Source organism: Hylobates moloch, unplaced genomic scaffold (assembly GCF_009828535.3).
Source record: "Hylobates moloch isolate HMO894 unplaced genomic scaffold, HMol_V3 SCAFFOLD_6, whole genome shotgun sequence".
NCBI lineage: Eukaryota > Metazoa > Chordata > Mammalia > Primates > Hylobatidae > Hylobates > Hylobates moloch.
The window spans coordinates 51,210,390-51,230,757 of record NW_026652281.1 but is presented as its reverse complement, the minus strand read 5'-3'; the positions used below and the strand labels follow the sequence as shown (position 1 = coordinate 51,230,757).

The 20,368-nt window shown below is 36.0% G+C and overlaps 1 protein-coding gene across 2 annotated transcripts in view; it reads left to right on the top strand.

The window, feature by feature from the left end:
* Nucleotides 1-20,368, top strand: part of LNPEP (leucyl and cystinyl aminopeptidase) — a 108,807-nt gene that overhangs the window by 58,520 nt on the left and 29,919 nt on the right. For both annotated transcript variants that reach the window (XM_032156764.2, XM_058440683.1), the window contains 7 exons: nucleotides 5,210-5,330; nucleotides 6,013-6,167; nucleotides 8,922-9,035; nucleotides 10,525-10,656; nucleotides 15,910-16,041; nucleotides 18,615-18,775; nucleotides 18,999-19,087. In XM_032156764.2, the coding sequence (XP_032012655.1) occupies nucleotides 5,210-5,330; nucleotides 6,013-6,167; nucleotides 8,922-9,035; nucleotides 10,525-10,656; nucleotides 15,910-16,041; nucleotides 18,615-18,775; nucleotides 18,999-19,087 (904 nt within the window). The remainder of the gene's footprint in view (nucleotides 1-5,209; nucleotides 5,331-6,012; nucleotides 6,168-8,921; nucleotides 9,036-10,524; nucleotides 10,657-15,909; nucleotides 16,042-18,614; nucleotides 18,776-18,998; nucleotides 19,088-20,368) is intronic.

Below are 20,368 nucleotides of genomic sequence, written 5' to 3'. Positions count from 1 at the left end.
CATATATATTATATATATTATATATAAGATTATATATAATATGATATATGTGTGTGTGTGTGGGTGGAGAGCAGTCTACTTAAGGGCCCATATTATATATAATATATAATATGTGTATATATATAATATGTGTATGTATTATATATTATATATAATAATATATAACTTATATATTATTATATATAATGTATGTGTATCTATATTATATAATATAGATACATATATATACACACACACGCAAACACATATACACACATACGCATATGCACATACACATGGATAAAGTGCACACTTCCTTTTTACCATATGTAAATATATTATAAAATCCTTGCATGTGAGTGAATATAATCTACATTATTTTTAATACCCAGAAGTAAATGTTTTGAAAATATTAACATTATACAAATAACAGTTTTATTAATTTCTTTCCTTTTTATCAGGAAATGGGGAGGAATGTGACATGCATGGAGTTATACTCTGTGCTGGCAGCTGTTCTAGGCACTCATTTATAAATATTTTTTCATTTTTATAAGCCAAATAAGGGGAAGATACATATTAGACCCACATTGCTGATGAGGAAACAGTGTCTCAAAGGATTTAAGTAATTGACCTAAAATACATAATCAGTAAGTGATAGTCAAAATTGTTTTGCCCACCACAATATGCTGCTGCCTACACCAAATGACGTAAGTAACTTCTGTTGTTTATGTTAGGTATGGTGATCAGAAATTTAAAACTTGGAGTCTAACAAAGGATTAGACTTTTTGATATGTTGATAGATTTTGTTATGCTAAAATCTCTAGGATGGCTTCTATTTTGTAATATTTGACGGGTAGTTTCAGATATAAGGCAATATTCAGAAATAAGGCAATAGAGCTTTACTTACTAAAGTCAATATTACTCACCAACTAAAAATTTCAAAGTTGACTATAGATTATTACATGTGTCCTGTTCAGTGTTAAATACTGCGTTGTTGTCAAAGACCTAAAAAAGAAGAACATATATTTCATCACTTCTGTTCATTCTTTATTCCATAAACTTCCCCCTGCCTTCAGAAATACCAGAATTACCTAGACAATTCTAGGCCAGTTGTGAAATACACTGCATGCTTTTGTTTGCCACTGCCTGCTTTTGTTTTTACTGTACACAGGCATATCATGTAGAATCAGAATCTAGTCATGGTTAGTCAGGTGTGGACACCACATCTGACATTGAGCATTCAAATAGAAATATAACTTCACCAGTATCATCCATGTGAAGTTATAATTTTAATTTATTCATGTTTAGTCAGAAACATGACTACATGACTTTGTTCCAAATTTCCATTAAAAACATTTCTACCTCAACTATCTTCCACCAGTCTGGAACATTGTACACAATTTATATCATTCTCCTAAAGCCATCTAATCAGTTATTCTGGATAGATTTAACTGTTTTTGCGGGAGAGAGGGGTGGAATTTCTGCTTTTATGTGTGTCCAGTTATCTGTTGAGGAAGACTGGTGTTTCTCAGAAAATTTAGGATCGAAGCTTCTAATATTTTCTGCCTTTATAAATTTTGCAGACCATATTATTGTCCTTTTTGAGGGTATGAGGTTTTGTTCTATTTTTGCTTTTGTTAGTTTTTGTTTTTATTAAATTAAGAAACAAATAAGTTAAACTTAAATCTGTTATTGCTCAATGTCAACCTTCTTTGAGAGCTGATCAGGGATGTTTCTAGTTGTGTTTTTAGAAATCTCCTATAAGATCTTTGAAAGAGATCTGGCAAGAAAAGTTTCAAGTTGTAAGTTTTAAGGCCTGAGTGCCGATTGACTTTTATTTAACAATGTTTAGAGTACTCTTACCAAGTCCAGAGTGCTGTTCAAGACTTTCTTTGCTGAGCTAGGTTGCTCTCTCTATTTCTTACTGCATCTGTTGCTCTTAGAAAAGCTTGATAATAATTATAATGACCAGATTATTTATCTCTCGTAAGAACTCATTACAGATGTTCTTTTAAGGAAAAGAAAAAGAGGTAGAAAGGAAGAGAAAGTATTAAACTACATTTTTTTCCTAATCATTGTATTCCAGAGATGGGAATAAGTGGACCCTTTGGTCAAAGTTCAGTTTCATGTGAACTTTTTCTCCTGACTTGTCCTCTAAGGAAAGGTGCTCAGTGATGGGAGTTGCCAAATGGTGTGTGTGTGGCAGAAGAATGTTTTAGGAGTAATCTGGAGGTATGGGTGATGTTTCTATTGGGATACCATCTTCTAGATGATTGAGGCAACTGTAACACAAGATATGTTTGTCTGGAAAGAATAGATACAGCTAATAAAGACTTGTCTTAAATTCCATTGATCTTGATACAATTATTTATAATGATAGCTGAAGATTTAAAAATTGTATGTCAGGTACACGTGCACGTGTGTGTGTATATTAAAACTGACTTCTGTAGGGGAAAGATGCAGGAAATGCAGTAAGTAGGATCAGCTTGTAGGCGGTGACTGAATTCAGTAAGTTGTGGTCACAGTCCCGTATCTAGGGCTTCAGATGTTAGAAGGCTGGGCTAATGAAGTACGGTTGGCCACATAATATGGGAGAATAAATTTCTTCCCTTGTTACTTTAGAAAGCAACATATTTTTAATTGGTTAACTCCAGTGCTATACATATAATTCTTCCAGTAACTGTAACCACAAATATTCTGTTCACACATATTTTGCCTCAATTCCGATGGGAGTCTATTTGTAATAACGATAATAACTACCATTTATTGAACACTTAGGCATTGTGTCACGCACTAATCTAAGTTCTATACATGTATTAGCTTAGTTAATCCTCACAGCAACTCTGTGAGGGTAGGAGCCACTTTTATCCCCATTTTATGGATAAGGAAAGTAAGGTTAACTAGCCTGCTCAAGGTCATACAGATAGCAGAGATTTGAACCCCAGCACTGTAAATACAGAACCTATATATTTCATTTTTTGTTCATTTACTTAAACATTCTATATTGTTTAATTTTTATGCCACCTCCATATTTCTGTGATTAATGCATATGTTCTATAGACTGAAGCTTCACATAAAGACAATATGGTTGAAACCTATTTGACCTCTTAGAAATTGTTGACAGTTTTTTGCTTTATTTTAATAGGTTTTTGGGTAACAGGTGGTGTTTGGTTACATGGATAAGTTCTTTAGTGGTGATTTTTGAGATTTTGGTGCACCCATCACCCAAGCAGTATACACTGCACCCAATGTGTAATCTTTTATCCCTCACTCCCCTCCCACCCTTTCCTCCATGTTCCCAAAGTCCATTGTATCATTCTTATGCCTTTGCATCCTCATAGCTTAGCTCCCATTTATGAGTGAGAACATGCATACAATGTCTGGTTTTCCATTCCTGAGTTACTTTACTTAGAATAATGGTCCCCAATTCCATCCAGGTTGCTGCAATTGCCATTATTTCATTCCTTTCTATGGCTGAGTAGTATTCCATGGTATGTATATATATCACAATTTCTTTATCCACTCATTGCTCAATCCCAGCAGTGGGATTGACAAATCAAATGATTCCTCTACTTTCAGTTCTTGAAGGAATCTCCACACTGTTTTCTATAGTGGTTGTACTAGTTTACATTCCCACCAGCAGTGTAAAGGTGTTCCTTTTTCACCACATCTACGCCAACATCTATTATTTTCTGATTTTTTTGATTATGGCCATTCTTGCCAGGAGTAAGGTGGTATCGCTTTGTGGTTTTGATTTGCATTTCCCTGATCATTAGTGATGTTGAGCATTTTTCCAAATGTTTGTTGTCTATTTATATATCCTCTTTGGAGAATTGTCTTTTCATGTCCTTAGCCTACTTTTTGATGGGATTGTTTTATTTTCTTGCTGATTTGTTTGAGTTCCTTTTAGATTCTAGATATTAGCCTTTGTCAGATGTATAGATTGTGAAGATTTTCTCCCAGTTTGTGGGTTGTCTGTTCACTCTGCTGATTGTTGAATAAGGTGTCCTTTCCCCACTTTATGTTTTTGTTTGCTTTGAGAAATTGTTGACAGTTTTTAAATTTAATGAGAAACTAAAATTGGAGTTAGAGTTCACCAATGTGCTTTTTCCAAATTATGAATTGTTTGAAAAGTTTACATTTTCCACCTGTTGAGATCTTCATTTTGAGGTTTTTATTTTCTGCTGTGTCTAATCTACATCCCACTTTTCCAGGTGAGTATAGAGGGCTTTTTAAAATCAATTAGAAAAGAATAAATATTGTTTTGTAAAACCCATTGCTTTGAACATGGCTGTTTAGCACTTGCCTTTTGATACTTACTGAATAAGATGTTTATAGTTTGTCACATCATGTATGTTTAATTTATTCATTTAGCCAAAAAAAGAGAGAGTGAGCAAGAATTGCAATTTAATAATAAGGATGATTCCATCTGCTTTGTCTCTTAGTATGTACCCTGGAGTGAATGGGCAGTGGGAGACGTGAACCTGTTGTTCCCTTGGTTGGTTTTAGTTCTGTGTACAACTCATAAAGCAAGTGTTTGTCTGTATAATATATATATTTTTACAACATGATCCTTAAAAACAAGCCAACAACTGAAAAAAAAGTTAGCTGTCCACAGCATTGGAAGAAAAACTGGCTGTGCCATACTTACTGGAAGAGAATATGTTGGTCTCTAATTGTTTTTTCTAGGATAATTTCAACACATATGCAATCTATGCCTTACATGTTAACTTTAGAACTAACTCCATCATAAGATGTGACTCCTCAGTGCTGAATGCCTGCTAGATGCCAGGCATGGTGATAGGTCCTGAAAGGATGAAAATTTAGTTTTGTCTTTCAAATAACTCTCAATCTTTTTACCTCATAAGTAAGGAAGGGCAGCTAATGGGAGAGGAAGAGAAGAGTATCATAAAATTAAATAGGCAAATACTTATAAATTGCTATAAGATGACCTAAAGTAGTTATTTTGGATGTTGCTAGCTTAAAAAAAAGCGGGGTGGGAGGGTGGGGTGGGGCTGGAATCAGTAAGTCTTTCAACAATGTTGTATGTGTGGAAGGGACTTGCTAAACTCTGTTGGGGCTAAAGTAACCATAAGCAAGTGTTCCTATCCAGAAGGATCTCATACAATTCTATAGAATTTTCAGATATGCTAGTCTTGACAGTGCTACTTGAGTATCATGCCATTTTAATTGTACCTGTCCTTACATCATACATAATGTTTTCCTTTAGGTTTCTATATATGCTGTACCAGAAAAGATTAGTCAAGTTCACTATGCCTTGGAAACAACTGTAAAGCTTCTTGAGTTTTATCAAAACTACTTTGAAATTCAGTACCCACTTAAGAAATTGGGTAAGAATCAAATAGTGTCTCTGATTTTTGTTATAATTAGAACCTAGATTTATTTTGTGAATGTTTTTTAGAAAGAGGTTCTGCCCAAGTTGTTTGCAGAGAAAACCAAAAACCATTATTAATGCTTTAAAAAATGTTTGTGTTTGTTAAGATTATTTAAATTTCATGAATATATCTGAAGTTGGAGCTTAAAACACTTAAGTTTATAGGGCTGCTAAAAAGGTGCTGTATAAGTGGGAATTTGCTTATGGCTTAGTCTGCAATTTGACTAATTCTAACTTCCAAGAAATACCCGGTTTAAATAAGAAAAAACTGAGTAACGGGAGCTCAGGAAAGCAAGAACATTTCAGTACTGTTCAACATGGAGCTAGTCCTAGAGAGTAGAGTATTGGCCATGAACTTTGTCCTTCTTGCTCTGGGAAGCTGATTGATTGTAAAGGAATTAGGCATCTCTTTCTTCACTAAGGGACAGTGGAACAGTGACTCAAAAGGGTTTGAACAGGTCTTCCTCAGCTGACATGTGGGTAGAGAGCATACAGAGCTAGCATAAGGAAGATTCCATTTATTAGAAGTGTAAAAAGAATTCATTGCTTTCACAGTGATAAACCATTGAATAAAATACTTTGAGTAGAAAATGCCTAAGATGAGGGAAAGTTGACCACTTATTTCCTGTTATGTCCAGATTTGGTGGCTATTCCTGACTTTGAAGCAGGAGCAATGGAAAATTGGGGTTTGCTCACCTTCCGAGAGGAGACGCTTCTGTATGACAATAACACTTCTTCAGTGGTGGATAGAAAACTGGTGACTAAAATCATTGCTCATGAGCTGGCCCACCAGGTATTAGCAACCAAGGCTGTTCTATGTCATACCTGTGGTCTACTTCCTGTCCTGGAGTTATTGTTAGCATTTAGATGTTAATAATTCTTTTTTTTTAAGTATTGCCTTCTTTTATAATAGAAAGATGCTTTTTAAACACAAACTTCATTTTCAAATGAAAATGCTATCAGATGTTTGACTTTACAGGTTAAAGCATTTTCACATCTGTCTTACTTCACAACTTCTCTAAGGTGGGTATAAATCACATTTTACAGATGTGAAAACTGAGACTCAGTTTAAATAAATGGCTTGCCATAAGTCATACAGCTAATAAGTAGCAGCACTGGGCCATGAAGAGCCACTATCTCTTCAAGATCTCTTTTTCCCCCTCAGTAATACACAGCTGCATCACCTATGACAAATGCGCATTGCCCAGTATAACTTTGTGGGGAAGAATCTCTTTCCCTAAGTTGCATCCTTCTGACAACTCAAACTGTAGCTGTCAGGGCTGGTTTTGTTTTTGTTTTTTTTCATCTCCTGCCGGAATGGGGTTCTCTGTTAATTTTGGAGAGGGGGATTTCTGAGAAAATGGCAAAGGTACTGTTTGTATGACATGGAGAGAAAGAAAGAAAATTATATGGGTACATAACACCCCCATTCTTCCCTGACACCTTGTCTCTATTTTGCCCTGGATGAGGTGCTTACCTAGCATTGGGTATGGTTTGGGTGATGTCATGACAGTGGCAGGATATGAATAGGATGTATTCTGGTCAGCTTATTTCCTACATCAAACACCTTATATGAATCGAGCTTTTGTGAAGACTTCATGACAAGCTGGCATATGAGCACATTCTTATTTGCTTTAAAAATAGGTCATGGGCCAGATGGAGTGGCTCACGCCTGTAATCCCAGCACTTTGGGAGGCCGAGGCAGGTGTATCACAAGGTCAGGAGATCAAGACTATCCTGGCCAACATGGTGAAACCCCATCTCTATTGAAAATACAAAAATTAGCTGGGCATGGTGGTGCATGCCTGTAATCCTAGTTACTTGGGAGGCTGAGGCAAAAGAATCACTTGAACCCAGGAGGCAGATGTTGCAGTGAGCCGAGGTTGCACCAGTGCACTCCCGCCTGACAGCAGAGTGAAACTCCATCTCAAAAAAAAAAATAGGTCATATAGATAAGATGTCTTTTGGGGGATCTCCTCTAGGTCTGTTATTTCTGAAGCCACCCATCACCATTTGGGAGTATTTCTCTGTTATTTCCTCTTTAGGACTTAGAAATCATTTTCCTCTGAAACAGGTTTTAAGATAATATCTTAGAAAAATGTTATTGTAATTCTCAAAGGTGTTTTGTTTTATGCAGTAACCTCGTCCTTTTGCTGCTGAGTTGAGATAAGCCCAAGACCACACTGACCAAATTACGTATCTTAAAATTTTCATTTCAAGGATTTTTTTAGATACATTTTTTTTTTTTTTTTTTTTTTGAGACGGAGTCTTGCTCTTTCACCCAGGCTGGAGTTCAGTGGTGCAATCTCAGCTCACTGCAGGCTCCGCCCCCCGGGGTTCACGCCATTCTCCTGCCTCAGTCTCCCGCGTAGCTGGGACTACAGGTGCCCGCCACCTCGCCCGGCTAATTTTTTGTATTTTTAGTAGAGACAGGGTTTCACCATGTTAGCTAGGATGGTCTCGATTTCCTGACCTCGAGATCCGCCCGCCTCGGCCTCCCAAAGTGCTGGGATTACAGGCGTGAGCCACTGCGCCCGGCCTTTTTAGATATGTTTTTTAAGGAGAATCTCCTATTATTTTTTTCCTTCTTCTTTTCTTCTTACTACCTCATAGAAGAAAATATTTAAAGATCTTTCTGACTTAATTTGTTTATATATATGCCATCCTTTTTTTTGTTTGTTTGTTTGTTTTTTTTTTGAAGAAACAAGATCTCACTCTGTCACCCAGGCTGGAATGCAGTAGCATGATCATAACTTACTGCAATTTTGAACTCTTAGGCTCAACTGATCCTTCCACCTCATCCTCCCAAGTAGCTAGGACCACAGGCATGCATCACCATGCCTGGCTTAATTTTTTTGTAGAGAGAGTGTCTCGCTATGTTGCCCATGCTGGCTTGAACTCCTGGCCTTAAGCAATCCTTCTGCCTTGCCCTCCCAAAGCACTGGGATTGCAGGTGTAAACCACGATGCCCAGCCCGTATATGTCTACTTTCTTAAGGAATATTGTTTGAATTCTATTTTGAATCATTTAAATACTGTCTTCAATTTGGGCAACTGAGGAGAAACAAAGTATAGGCTTTCTGATTACAGGAAAATCTCTCACATAGAGACTTTTTAGTTTTCATGGGTGGTTGTAGATACAATGGAAAATAATCTTACTAACTTGATATTAGAAGGTAGAAAAATGTCATTATCTTGGAAATCTCACTTTATGGGGTGGCCAAAAAAAGTTTTTATTTCCCTATATTCCTGCTATTCATGCTATATTGCATGTTTGTTACATTGATAAATATGCTAATAACCTTTCTTGCTTGTTTCCCATTCAGTTAAGGTAAAAGATTAAAATTTTTTTTTATTTTTAAAGTAAATGTATACAACTTTTTAAGTTTTAAATTAATTTGAATATAGTTTGTTTTAACTATAATATCAGTATATCTTTAAGACATTGTAATCAGGTTATAGATAATTAATATGACACTTCAGCCAATTATTTAAAAAATTCCTGAGGCTGTAAATATCCTGTGGGTTAATTGTTTTCTCTCCCCCAGTGGTTTGGCAATCTGGTAACAATGAAGTGGTGGAATGATCTATGGCTGAATGAAGGTTTTGCCACTTTCATGGAGTATTTCTCTTTGGAAAAAATATTCAAAGAGCTTTCTAGTGTAAGTACAGGGTTTCTTTGGCCTGCTATGAATGCTAGGAGGAAAAATAGTCAAATCACATTTTCATGTATTTTCTATGCATCTGGAGTAATGAAAATGTTTCTAGGAAGGTATGCCAAACTTGACCTTGGTTATTGATATCTATACCTTTTGAGATTTGACAATGAAAGTGATGCTATTATTTATTGATGTGTTTCATTGAAAACTGAAATTATATAAGATTATTTTATATTTTTGTCATTAAGATGAACATTTTAAATTCTTTTGCAACATTTTCTTTTAAACAGCTATAGTTCTTCTGCTTGCAGGAATTTAAAGTTGCAAAGTCTAATTTAAATTTTTTTATCCTGTGTAAAATTTAAACTTTTTTATCCTGTGTAAAAATTAGATAAAAAATTAAAACATTTTATAACAATACCGTTTCTCTATTATCACTGTGTACATTCTTGCAATAGTGATATATAGCTTGGTACAAATAAATAATTTGCCCTTTTTAAGGTACAAACCACATTTTATGCCTTTTTCCAAAGACTAGGAATATCATTTCAGTACAGAGAAGTATAATAGTCGTGTCACTATGGTATTAGACTCTTGGGAAATATTTTCAGTACTTAGGGATATTCAAACACGCTAGGCCATGATATGACAGATATTGTCAAGATAATTCAAACAATAGGTGGGAAAGTGTAAAGATACCTTCCAACCCCCAAATTTTTTGACTTTCTATTAAACTTCCTGATGTTATGATCCAAGATGGCTTTTAAAACAGAAGTACTCTTAGAGCTTTTGATTTGAAATTTTAGATAGGGCTTGTTGAAAAATTTCAAGTGGTAGGGGAAATTAATTGATATTAATTAATATCAAGTGGTAGCTAGAATACTAAGAAAGATATTCTAAATCCATGTATACTACTTAATTAAGTAATGAGATACACAGTTTGACCACTTGGTGGTGCCCAGAATGTGTAAAAATGTCTAATACATGTTCTAGGGGAGCTGATCTGCTGAGCTCTTAAAGAATTATTTCTGTTTAAGAGTTACATTTTATTTAAAACTGACCTCAGGTAAGGGAAATGTATATTTTCTTAGTAGAAATTCTAGACTATATATGAGAAATCAGCCTAAGGACCAGTTTTTGTTCTTTCTCTTTTTAAACTTCAGGTTTCATTTAAAAAAATATATGCTAACCTTTTTAGAATATTCATCTTGGATACCCAGAGTTGGCATTTGTTTACTTTGGTAATAGATTCTTAATTTTCCCTTATGCTGTTGTTTAGGAAATGCTAATTTTAATGTGGCCAGGTTATAATTGTATCTTTAAATTTAAGGAATATTCATAAACTTTACAATCTTCCTACATTTTTGAAAGCTTATATCCTGAAGTTTAGTGACGCTGGTCATTACACACTAGTCTAATTCATATAAATAATTTACTATACTTTTGCATTTGATCCTACTTGTGATATTCTAATCTTTTCATTTTTTGACAGTATGAAGATTTCTTAGATGCTCGATTTAAAACCATGAAGAAAGATTCCTTAAATTCATCTCATCCAATATCATCATCTGTTCAGTCTTCAGAACAAATTGAAGAAATGTTTGATTCTCTTTCCTATTTTAAGGTATTGCTGTGAACAAAAAGGTAGCTGGAGTGGGTTTAAAATTTCATATGTGAGCAAGCTGCGTGATTTAGATTATTTTAAAGATTAAATTTTTTTCAGGTATTAATGGTAAACTATAAAATGTTTGCTTCTATATAAATCTTGGTCATAACTTTTTTGTGGGTTTTTTTCTTTCTCTGACTTTCATTTAAGTTGTATGACTAGTATTCCGGAAAATTAACCAGATCTTATAGCAATGCATCTTTTAAAGTTAGTTTACTCTCCAGATGTACGGGCAGAATGTGTTCGGGGAAGGTCCTAAGCAAGCTCTTGGCTGTGTTACTCAAAATTGAGGTATGCTGTCAAGTCAGGATTGCCAAAACAAGTAAGCAAAAAGAGATTTTAAGAATTGAAGATTAGATTTCAGAATCTGAAACACACGCCCTGGGTTTCAAGGTAAAGAAAAAGCAGAATGTTAAATCCCATTCGGATCACCATAGGTCAGAGAATGGAAGAATAGGGACAACAGTGTCATTCACATTTGTGTTGTGGGGAGGGATGAATGTTATGGCTGTCAGACAAGATAGAGAAGAAAATACACAAAATGTGTGAGATACAGTCTATGTCATCAAGTAGCTGAAAGTTCAGGTGGTTGGTACTTGTGGAGCAATAAGAGAGGTAATATGTGCTGAGTGGGACAGAATTTTTGCCTAGGATAATGAAGAGAAACTTGGGAGGTAAATGGGAATTGAGTTGGCTTAAATAATTGAAATATAGGTAAAGAGGAATGTGAAGTATAGGGTAAGGCAGGAATGGAACAATGAGGTCTGCAAAGAAAATGAAGTACTAATGGGCAAGTGATGTTTTTTCAGAGAGTCAGTGTTTGACCACAGTGGAAGCCACACGTGAAGAGGGAAAAGAGGAGAAAGTTGTGTGGGGCTCAGTTGTAGAAGGCTCTGGATACCATAAGGAATTATTTTTTCCTATGCAATAGGAAGCTTGAAAAGACTTTTGAACAGAGGAATGACTCGATTAAAGTTATTATTTAGGAAAAGTAAATTGGTTTCAGTTTATAAAGTAGATTTAAGTGGGGAGAAATGTAAAGTCAGGAAATTGCTGCTAAAGTCCAGGCATGAAATGGTAAAAGTTTGAAATGAGGAGTGCTAGTAAGGGTGGAAAGAAAACAATGGGTATGAAAAATACTGGGCAGGGAAAGTACTTAAAGTATTAGTGACAGGGTAAGGCCAGTAAAGAAAGAGGCAGAAATGTTTTTCAGGTTCAAACCTGACTGACAAGAAGAATTATTGTACAGGTACTATTAACAAACAAGAAAATCAGGAGTTCAGTTAGCTATATTAAATCTATTCCAATTAGAGCTACTGGTGTGATTTTTGAAGACCATAGTGGACCTGTCAATAAAGAAAATTTAAAACTTGAGGTTCTGTTATTATACCAAACTTAGAGCAGTTATTTCAGGATTTGAAAACCTGCTTAAAATGCTGTAAGTTCAGTATATAATAAGAGAACAGAGTCATAACAGAGCTCTGTCTGCCACTGACCCCAACCCTCTAAACCCAGAATTCAGTGTCTTCTGAACATGTAGTTTCCATACCATAGTCAACCCCTGTCAACATGGTAACTACTTGTTTCACAATTGGGAATTTGGCAAAAATATTCTGTGTAATTAAGAGAAGTGGGATACTGGATAACTTATAAGTATTGTGTGCAAGAAGGTAAGTACCAGCAGGGAAATATGTTTAGCAGACATATTCCGTTTGGTCTTTATAATCATCAAGCCTAATTCTGATGCAGGTTGCCCTGCAAGAATTCATTCATTTAGCAAATCTTACAAGTACTAACCATATACCAGCCATTGTTCTAGGTGCTGGGGTTATATCAGGGGACAAGGTGGACTTTGTCTCTTTTGTGAAGTTTCCATTTCAGGGGTCAAAGGTAGAGACTGACAGTATACAAATGAATGAATAAGTAGGTATTGTGTTAAGTAATAAGTGCTAATATGAAAATAAAGGGTGATAAGGGAAATGAGAATGACAAAGGAAATGGTGTTTATAATATAATGTGGTTGAGAAGCCCTCCTGTATGGTGACATTTGAACACCATCTAAGGCATGAGGAATGTGGTTTTCTTAGGGAAGAATATTCCAGGCAGAGGAAATTATCAATGTATAGTGCTTGTGTGCAGAAAAGAATTAATGTAGGAGGCCTGAGACTGCTATTCTTTGAAAGACCTGCTTGCAAGGTTGGCCCTTGGGTGGCATGTGGGAACTTGGGTTTTGGGAAAGTTCCCACTATTGCATGATAAGAGTGGCTCACTGTGCCTAAACAATATAGTTTACGCTGAAAATCTGATTTCCTCCTGGGTGTCTGGAGTTTTGGTATGTGCTAGGCAGAAGGTACCTTCGTGACTAGCCCACAGTAAACAGCCTGGGTGCTGAATCTCTAATGATCATCCCTGGTAGATGGTATTTCGCACATGTTGTCACAACTTTCTGGAGGAATTAAGTGCATCCTGCATGACTTCACTGGGAGAGGACTTGGAAGTTTGTGCCTGGTTTCCTCTGGACTTTGCCCCATGCATCTTTTATCTTAGCTGATTTTACTTCATATCTTTCCACCGTAATAAATCATAGCAGGGAGTATGACTACATGCTGAGTTCTGTGAATCCTTCTAGTGCATCATGAAACCTGGAACTGGTCTTGAGGACCCCCACATGAGATATGAGATTGAGAGAGATATGAGATTGAGATAAAAGGTTGCTTTGCATGTTCAAGCACCAGCAAGGATCCAATGTTATCTGGAGTAGAGTAAACAGAGGAGAAAGTAGTAGATGAAGTTAGAGGGACTGTAAGAGGCCAGATTATTATAGGGTCTGCTAAGCCATGGTAAGGACCTTGATTTTATTCTAAGTGAAATGAAAAGCAGTTTGATCAGGGAAGTACCATGATATGGCTTATTTTGTAAAAGGTCGCTCTAGTCTTCAACAGTACCTGGAGTAAAGAGGACTAGTTAGGAAGTTATTGTAATAGATGGGTGGCGAGATAATGGTAGCCTGGACAAGGGTGGAAGTTGTGAAGGTGTTGGAGATACAACTGGACTTGGAATGTATTTTAAAGATTGATCCAGTAGAATTTGTTCATGGATTAGATATGAAATACAAGAGAGGGGTCAGGGTAACTTTAAGATTTTTACCTGAACAACTGGAAAAATGGAGTTGCCATTTGCTGAAATGGAGAAGACTGCTTTAGAAGTAGGTTTAGGGAAAGAAGGGGGAAGAAACTTCCATTTCTGAGTGAGTATGAGATATGGATTAGATATCCAAATGGAGATACCATGCAGGCAGATGGATATGGGTCTGAAATTCAAGGGGGAAGAAGTCTGATTAGATATATAAATCAGGGGATCATTTGGAAACCTTGGAGTTGGGAGATCAACTAGGAAGGAAATTTAGGTAGAGAAAAGCGGTCCAAAGATAAGATGCGAGGACGCACTTTCCTCATTGGAAGATGAGGATGATTCAGTAGAAGAGACTGAGAAGGATGGCCAGTGAATAGGGAGAGAATCAAGAGTAGTGTCCTGCAGCTCTCAAGGAGGAGCAGTTGATCAGTTATATCAAATGCTATCAATAGGTTGATAAGATGAGCCTGAGAATTCACATTTGTATGGCACCAGGAAGTTTACCAGTGACCTTGATAAAAATACTTCCAGCCGGGCATGGTAGCTCACGCCTGTAATCCCAGCACTTCGGGAGGCTGAGGTGGGTGGATCACCTGAGGTCAGGAGCTCAAGAACAGTCTGTCCAACATGGTGAAACCCCGTCTCTACTAAAAATACAAAAATTAGCTGGGCGTGGTGGTGGTGCCTGTAATCCCAGCTACTCAGGAGGCTGAAGCAGGAGAATCGCTTGAACCCAGGAGGCGGAGGTTGTAGTGAGCGGAGATCGCACCATTGCACTCCAGCCTGGGTGACAAGAGTGAGACTTCGTCTCAAAAAAAAAAAAAAAAAAAAAAATACTTACAGTAGAGTGATGATTAGAAGATGGCTCAAGAGAAAATGGAAAGAGCAAATGGAGATGGCAAATTGAGGACAACTCTTTTGAGGAGTTTTACTACAATTGGGGAACAAAAAAAATAGCACGGTAACTGGAGGAGGGTGAAGTTAGGGAAAGGTAGAGAGTCTTTTGTTTGTTTAAAATTAGGAATGTTACATCGTTTTTGTTTTGTTAATGGGCATGTTACAGTATGAAGGGAGAAGTTGGTGATGCAGAAAGGACTGTTGGGGACAATGAGTACTTAAATTTATAGAACAAGTAATAGCTATGAAGTGTAATATAGAAATGAGAGTAATAGGTAATAATTTAGTTATGTGTACAATAGTCTTGACATTACTACATTTTTATCAAAAGTGAAATTCATTCAAAAACTACTAGAGTGCCTACTATGTAGTGGGCATTGTTTTTGTCATTGGAGTTGAGTTTTCACTTTTTCCTCTCAGTTAGCTGATAGCATAGATGAGGAAATAAATGTGTAACAGATACAGGATGCCATATAAATTGTATTGAAGATGGAGAAATGTGATTTGTATTTCAAACCAGGAAGGGCTTCACAGAGGAGGTGGTGCTTATTTCAGGATTGGGAATGATGATATGTACATCAGTGGATATAGTGTGGCCTTAATAGTATGCTCACTGCCCTATACATTTGTTAGTTCCAAGCATTTGAAGTGATTCTGCAGGAAGAAGAGAGATTCTGGTTACTTCACAACACAATATACTAAAATAAGAAATTAATGACCTACCTAGCAGGGAGACTTTTGAGAGCCTTGTCAATTTATTGTGTCTCGCAGTGTGTGCTCATGAATTCAGTGGGTGATTTAAGCACTGAGGATGGAGGTGTGGGTGCCACAGAAAATTTGGCATGTTTTTCTATTAAAATGTTTTTATAAATACTTAGCTTTTCAACACTAACATTGAAACAGCGAGTATACCAATAGACCACACAGAATGACTCATGGTTAGAATAGTGCACATGGGAATCTACTCATTAATTCTTTTTCAAATCCTTTAAAATAATTTTAAGACAGTTGAACACAGTCCACATCTAGTTATATGAGACTAAGTAGCAGTGTATTATAACTAAGTTCTACATATGGAAGTAAATTTTTAGAATGACTCTAGTTTGAATTTTAGATTCCCAATTCGATAATCTATAGTATTCTATTATTTTCTTTCTTTTTCCTCACTTTTTTTTTGAATAGGGAGCTTCTCTCTTGTTGATGCTGAAAACTTACCTTAGCGAAGATGTGTTTCAACATGCTGTTGTCCTTTACCTGCATAATCACAGCTATGCATGCATTCAAAGTGATGATCTGTGGGATAGTTTTAATGAGGTAAGTGACCTGGGTAATTTATTTAGCTCTTACTGTAAAAAGAGAGGAGTTCGTCTATTTATACTTTTTAGCATGTGTGTAAGTTATTCTGTGGTACAAAGCATAGTTATTTAAGAAAGGGGGGGATGGAGCTTGCTATATAAATATTTATGAATGGAGCACTGAATTTTATGTCAAGAAATGGGAGTGCTGTTCTCAGTTGCTGAAAAAGACGTGTGTGGGCTTGGGTAGCCAGTTGTTGGTTTTTTTTTTTTTTTCTGTACCTTAACTTCTATTCTTATTTTGTAGGAAAGTTGTCTTCTCCGTATTAATGAATATTACTATATTTTCATTATTTGACTTTTTTTCCAGAAATCTCTTTTCCTATCCTTACCCTTTTTTAGTTTTTCTGCCTCCTTTGAATGATTCTGTACTCTGCTCTATGAATCGCTTGCCTTTGTGACTGTTCCTCCAGAGTAGATGATACATCACAAGCTGACTGCATATTACCCTTGGATGATTTTGCTGTTGGAATTTTGTCAATCCTGGAAATATTCTAGCAAGCAGTGTAATTATGTGGAAGTTACACTTCAAAGCAGCACACGAACCCGGGCTGCTTCATGCATGTATACTGACTGCAAAACCCTTATAAGCATTTGTGTTTGTTACCCTGATTTAGATTGGTGGGTCATAATACTTTGAAAGATCACAGATTTGACTGGGCGTGGTGGCTCACGCCTGTAATCCCAGCACTTTGGGAGGCCAAGGCGGGCAGATCATGAGATCAAGAGTTCGAGACCAGCCTGGCCAATATGGTGAAACCCTGTCTCCACTAAAAATACAAAAATTAGTCAACGTGGTCCACGCACCTGTAGTCTCAGCTACTTGGGAGACTGAGGCAGGAGAATCATTTGAATCTCGTAAGCAGAGGTTGCAGTGAGCCGAGACTGCACCACTGCACTCCAGCCTGGGTGACAGAGCCAGACTGTCTCAAAAAAAAAAAGAAAGAAAGAAAGATCACAGACTTATTTGGAAATTTGATGAAAGTTCTGGCCATATTACTCAGAAAAACCACGTATGTGCAGAACATCACACACAGTTTCAAAGTTTTATTGACTCTAGATTAGGAACCCCTGCCCTGGATCTTTTTCATACACTCTTACTGCTTCTTTGCCTCATCTGAATCCTGATATTTTCTAGCTGTTAGTCTTTTGCCCAGAAGATATACCTTCCCTACTCTCTGAATTCTCTTTGAGAACTTATTACCTAACAGTTGTTCCCAAATCATTGTTTTTTTCCTCTGACCATATAGTAGCATTTCAATTGAAAGCCACATTGTTTACTTTATACTTACTGTCTTATCTGTTGGCATTTAGAACATATTTCTGCCTTTCTTATTGACTGCAACTTTTGCATCATGGTGTTTTTCTATCCCAAACTAGTTCCTAACAGTATCCTCAGGTTTTTTCAGCACCCACATCAAATTATGCATTGGCCTCTTCACTTCAGTACAGCTTCGACACCCAAAAGCACCTTGGTTTTAGGCAAGCTTATTTTCTTCTAATCCTCTGGTTCAGAAACAAATAGGTCAGAGCCATGATAAAGATAAGATTAATTAAAATGGGAAGATTTGCTCCATCCTTGTGTGCTTTAAATAAATGGGCATATGGTGGTTGAGGTGAGGCCTGCCATAGTAGAGTGATTTTATCAATTTAGGTACATCATGACTTTGTTGCTTACAATTCAAATTCATATATAATCTAGAAAAATAATTTGAATCCTGAGTTTAACCCACCTGCTTTAAAGAGACTGTTGTTCAAAAATTGCTTCTTAGTTATTGATACTAGATGTCTTAGGGGCTTTGGGCCTTAGAGGGTCTGCAAAGCTCTGACACTAGGTTGCAGATTTTATAGATAACTTCATATATTTTCTGGGAAAGAAGGTCTGTGACCACCAAAGTAGTTTACCGCTGTTTTCTAGAAAGACTTAAGGCAGCTGACCTGTTCATATGTCACTCTTCTGCTGCCGCTGCTCCCTGGCACTCCCACAGTATTAGGTCCTAAGAGACTATCATTATGGAGGTGGAGGGTATAAAGAGAAACCCAGACTCAGGTGCTTCACTGGATTGAGTAGCAATGCTTATGAATCTAGACCATATATCATTATTCATATCTTCTAGATGTTGGTATTGTGATTTGAAAGAATGCTTATACCTTCTTAGGGATTTTAATCTTGATGAATTTAGGGATTTTAATGAACTCTTAGTTGGTTGATACATGTGCCACTTCCCAACCTAGTGCCTCCCTCACTCCCTTAGCTATCACTTAGCTCTGTTCCAGGTTACATTCCTTTTAGCAGTTGCTCATTTACCTATATTAGAAGTGTAAACTCAACATTCATGTTTCTTTTTTATATTAACATTAAATGTAGTCTTTATAGATGGTAGGAAAAGAGGGAAGGGTACAGATAAATTAAAATGTAAAATTTTTTAAACCAATTTTTATTTTTAAGGAAAAAGAGTTTATATATATATAAAATAATATATATAATATATAAAATAATATATATGTATAATAATATATATTATATTATAGGTCACAAACCAAACACTAGATGTAAAGAGAATGATGAAAACCTGGACCCTGCAGAAAGGATTTCCTTTAGTGACTGTTCAAAAGAAAGGAAAGGAACTTTTTATACAACAAGAGAGATTCTTTTTAAATATGAAGCCTGAAATTCAGCCTTCAGATACAAGGTACATGCCCTCTTTCTTTTCATGCCATCTCTTTTGCACCCTCAGGTGGAAATATTTTTAAGTGTTTTATAATCATAAATTCTTGTGAAACCTAACAAGATTATCCCTTCCTAGGAATAGCTTAACAAAGTTAACCTTCCTACCAAATTTTTTTTTAAAAAAACAACAAATCATATGTAACTAACTGAAAGAATAGTAATTTTCCAATATTTTCTCTTTACAGCTACCTGTGGCATATTCCACTATCCTATGTCACTGAAGGAAGAAATTATTCAAAATATCAATCGGTATCATTACTGGATAAGAAATCAGGTTTGACTATAATGACAGTTCTGATTGGAAATGGCATAATTTTAAAAATCTGATCAGAGTGCATATATAAGATTACACTTTCTAGTGTGCACACTCTCTGGACTGGTTTTATGGGTTGCATATACAAGATGTGACTAATGTGAGATTGATTCTGTATATCATGCACAAAACTGACTTTTAGCCATGTGAAATAAGGTACAAAAATTTGCAGAGAATGTACTGGCATTCCTGAAAGAAAATAGCGAATGCTATGTTTTTATACCCAAGATTAATATTTTGTTACAAAATAAGAGGAGTTTCTTAAAGTATCCTCTGCTGTCTACTGTCTAGGGTTGGGCTGGGGCAACTGCATTTTAACAAGATACACTCTAAATGATTTGTGTGTATAATTGAGGTTTATTCATGATCGGATTGAGAGTAAATAGTTATTGCAATATGCCCTGCAGACATAGTGTATGTTTTGGGGAACAAGAAAATGGGGCAAGAAACTATGATAGCAAGGGGGAGGGACATAGTAACATATAAACATGGTGTATGCTGACCTACAATATAAAAAGCAATTGAAATGTAGTTTTGGGCCATTTGTTAAATACCACTATGAATGTCACACCACATATCTTCCTTTTAATTTACATCCTAAAGAAACACAAGGCTCTTGGGTTCTGTAGGACCCCTTAGTGATGCTTTGGATTGATGAAAAGGGAAAATTTCTCGTTTGAATTTGGATCTGGTGTCAAAGCCTATATTTTTGAGGGGTGAGTGTAGCTTAGGGGTAAGGGAATGAGACTTTGGAGACTGCTGGGTTCAATTCTTAGCAGTACCATTGATCACTTATATGATTTTAGGCGAGTTATGTGAGCCTCATTCCCTCAGCTGTACAAAAGAGATAGTAATTATACTTACTTTATGTAGTTGTGGTGAGGATTAAATGACTTCATTTATATGAAGCACCCAGAACAATGCCTGGCACGTATTATGTGCTGTATTAATGTTAACTATCATTAATGTTATTGAAAAAGTAAATCTTTAATATAATATATTACATAAAACCTGGAAAATGGAGAGCAAATCTTATTACCCTATCAAAACTATTCTTATGATTATTTGTTTATAGTCATTTTTAATAAATATTTGTACTTAGTCAAAATCATTATATATAAATGATTTCTGTATCTTGCCTTTTTTAACTTAACATATATAGTAATTGACTTAACCTACTTGATTCACCATTTGTTGTTATAAAATATTGCCTTAATTAAATATTTCAAATCTTAAAGGTTT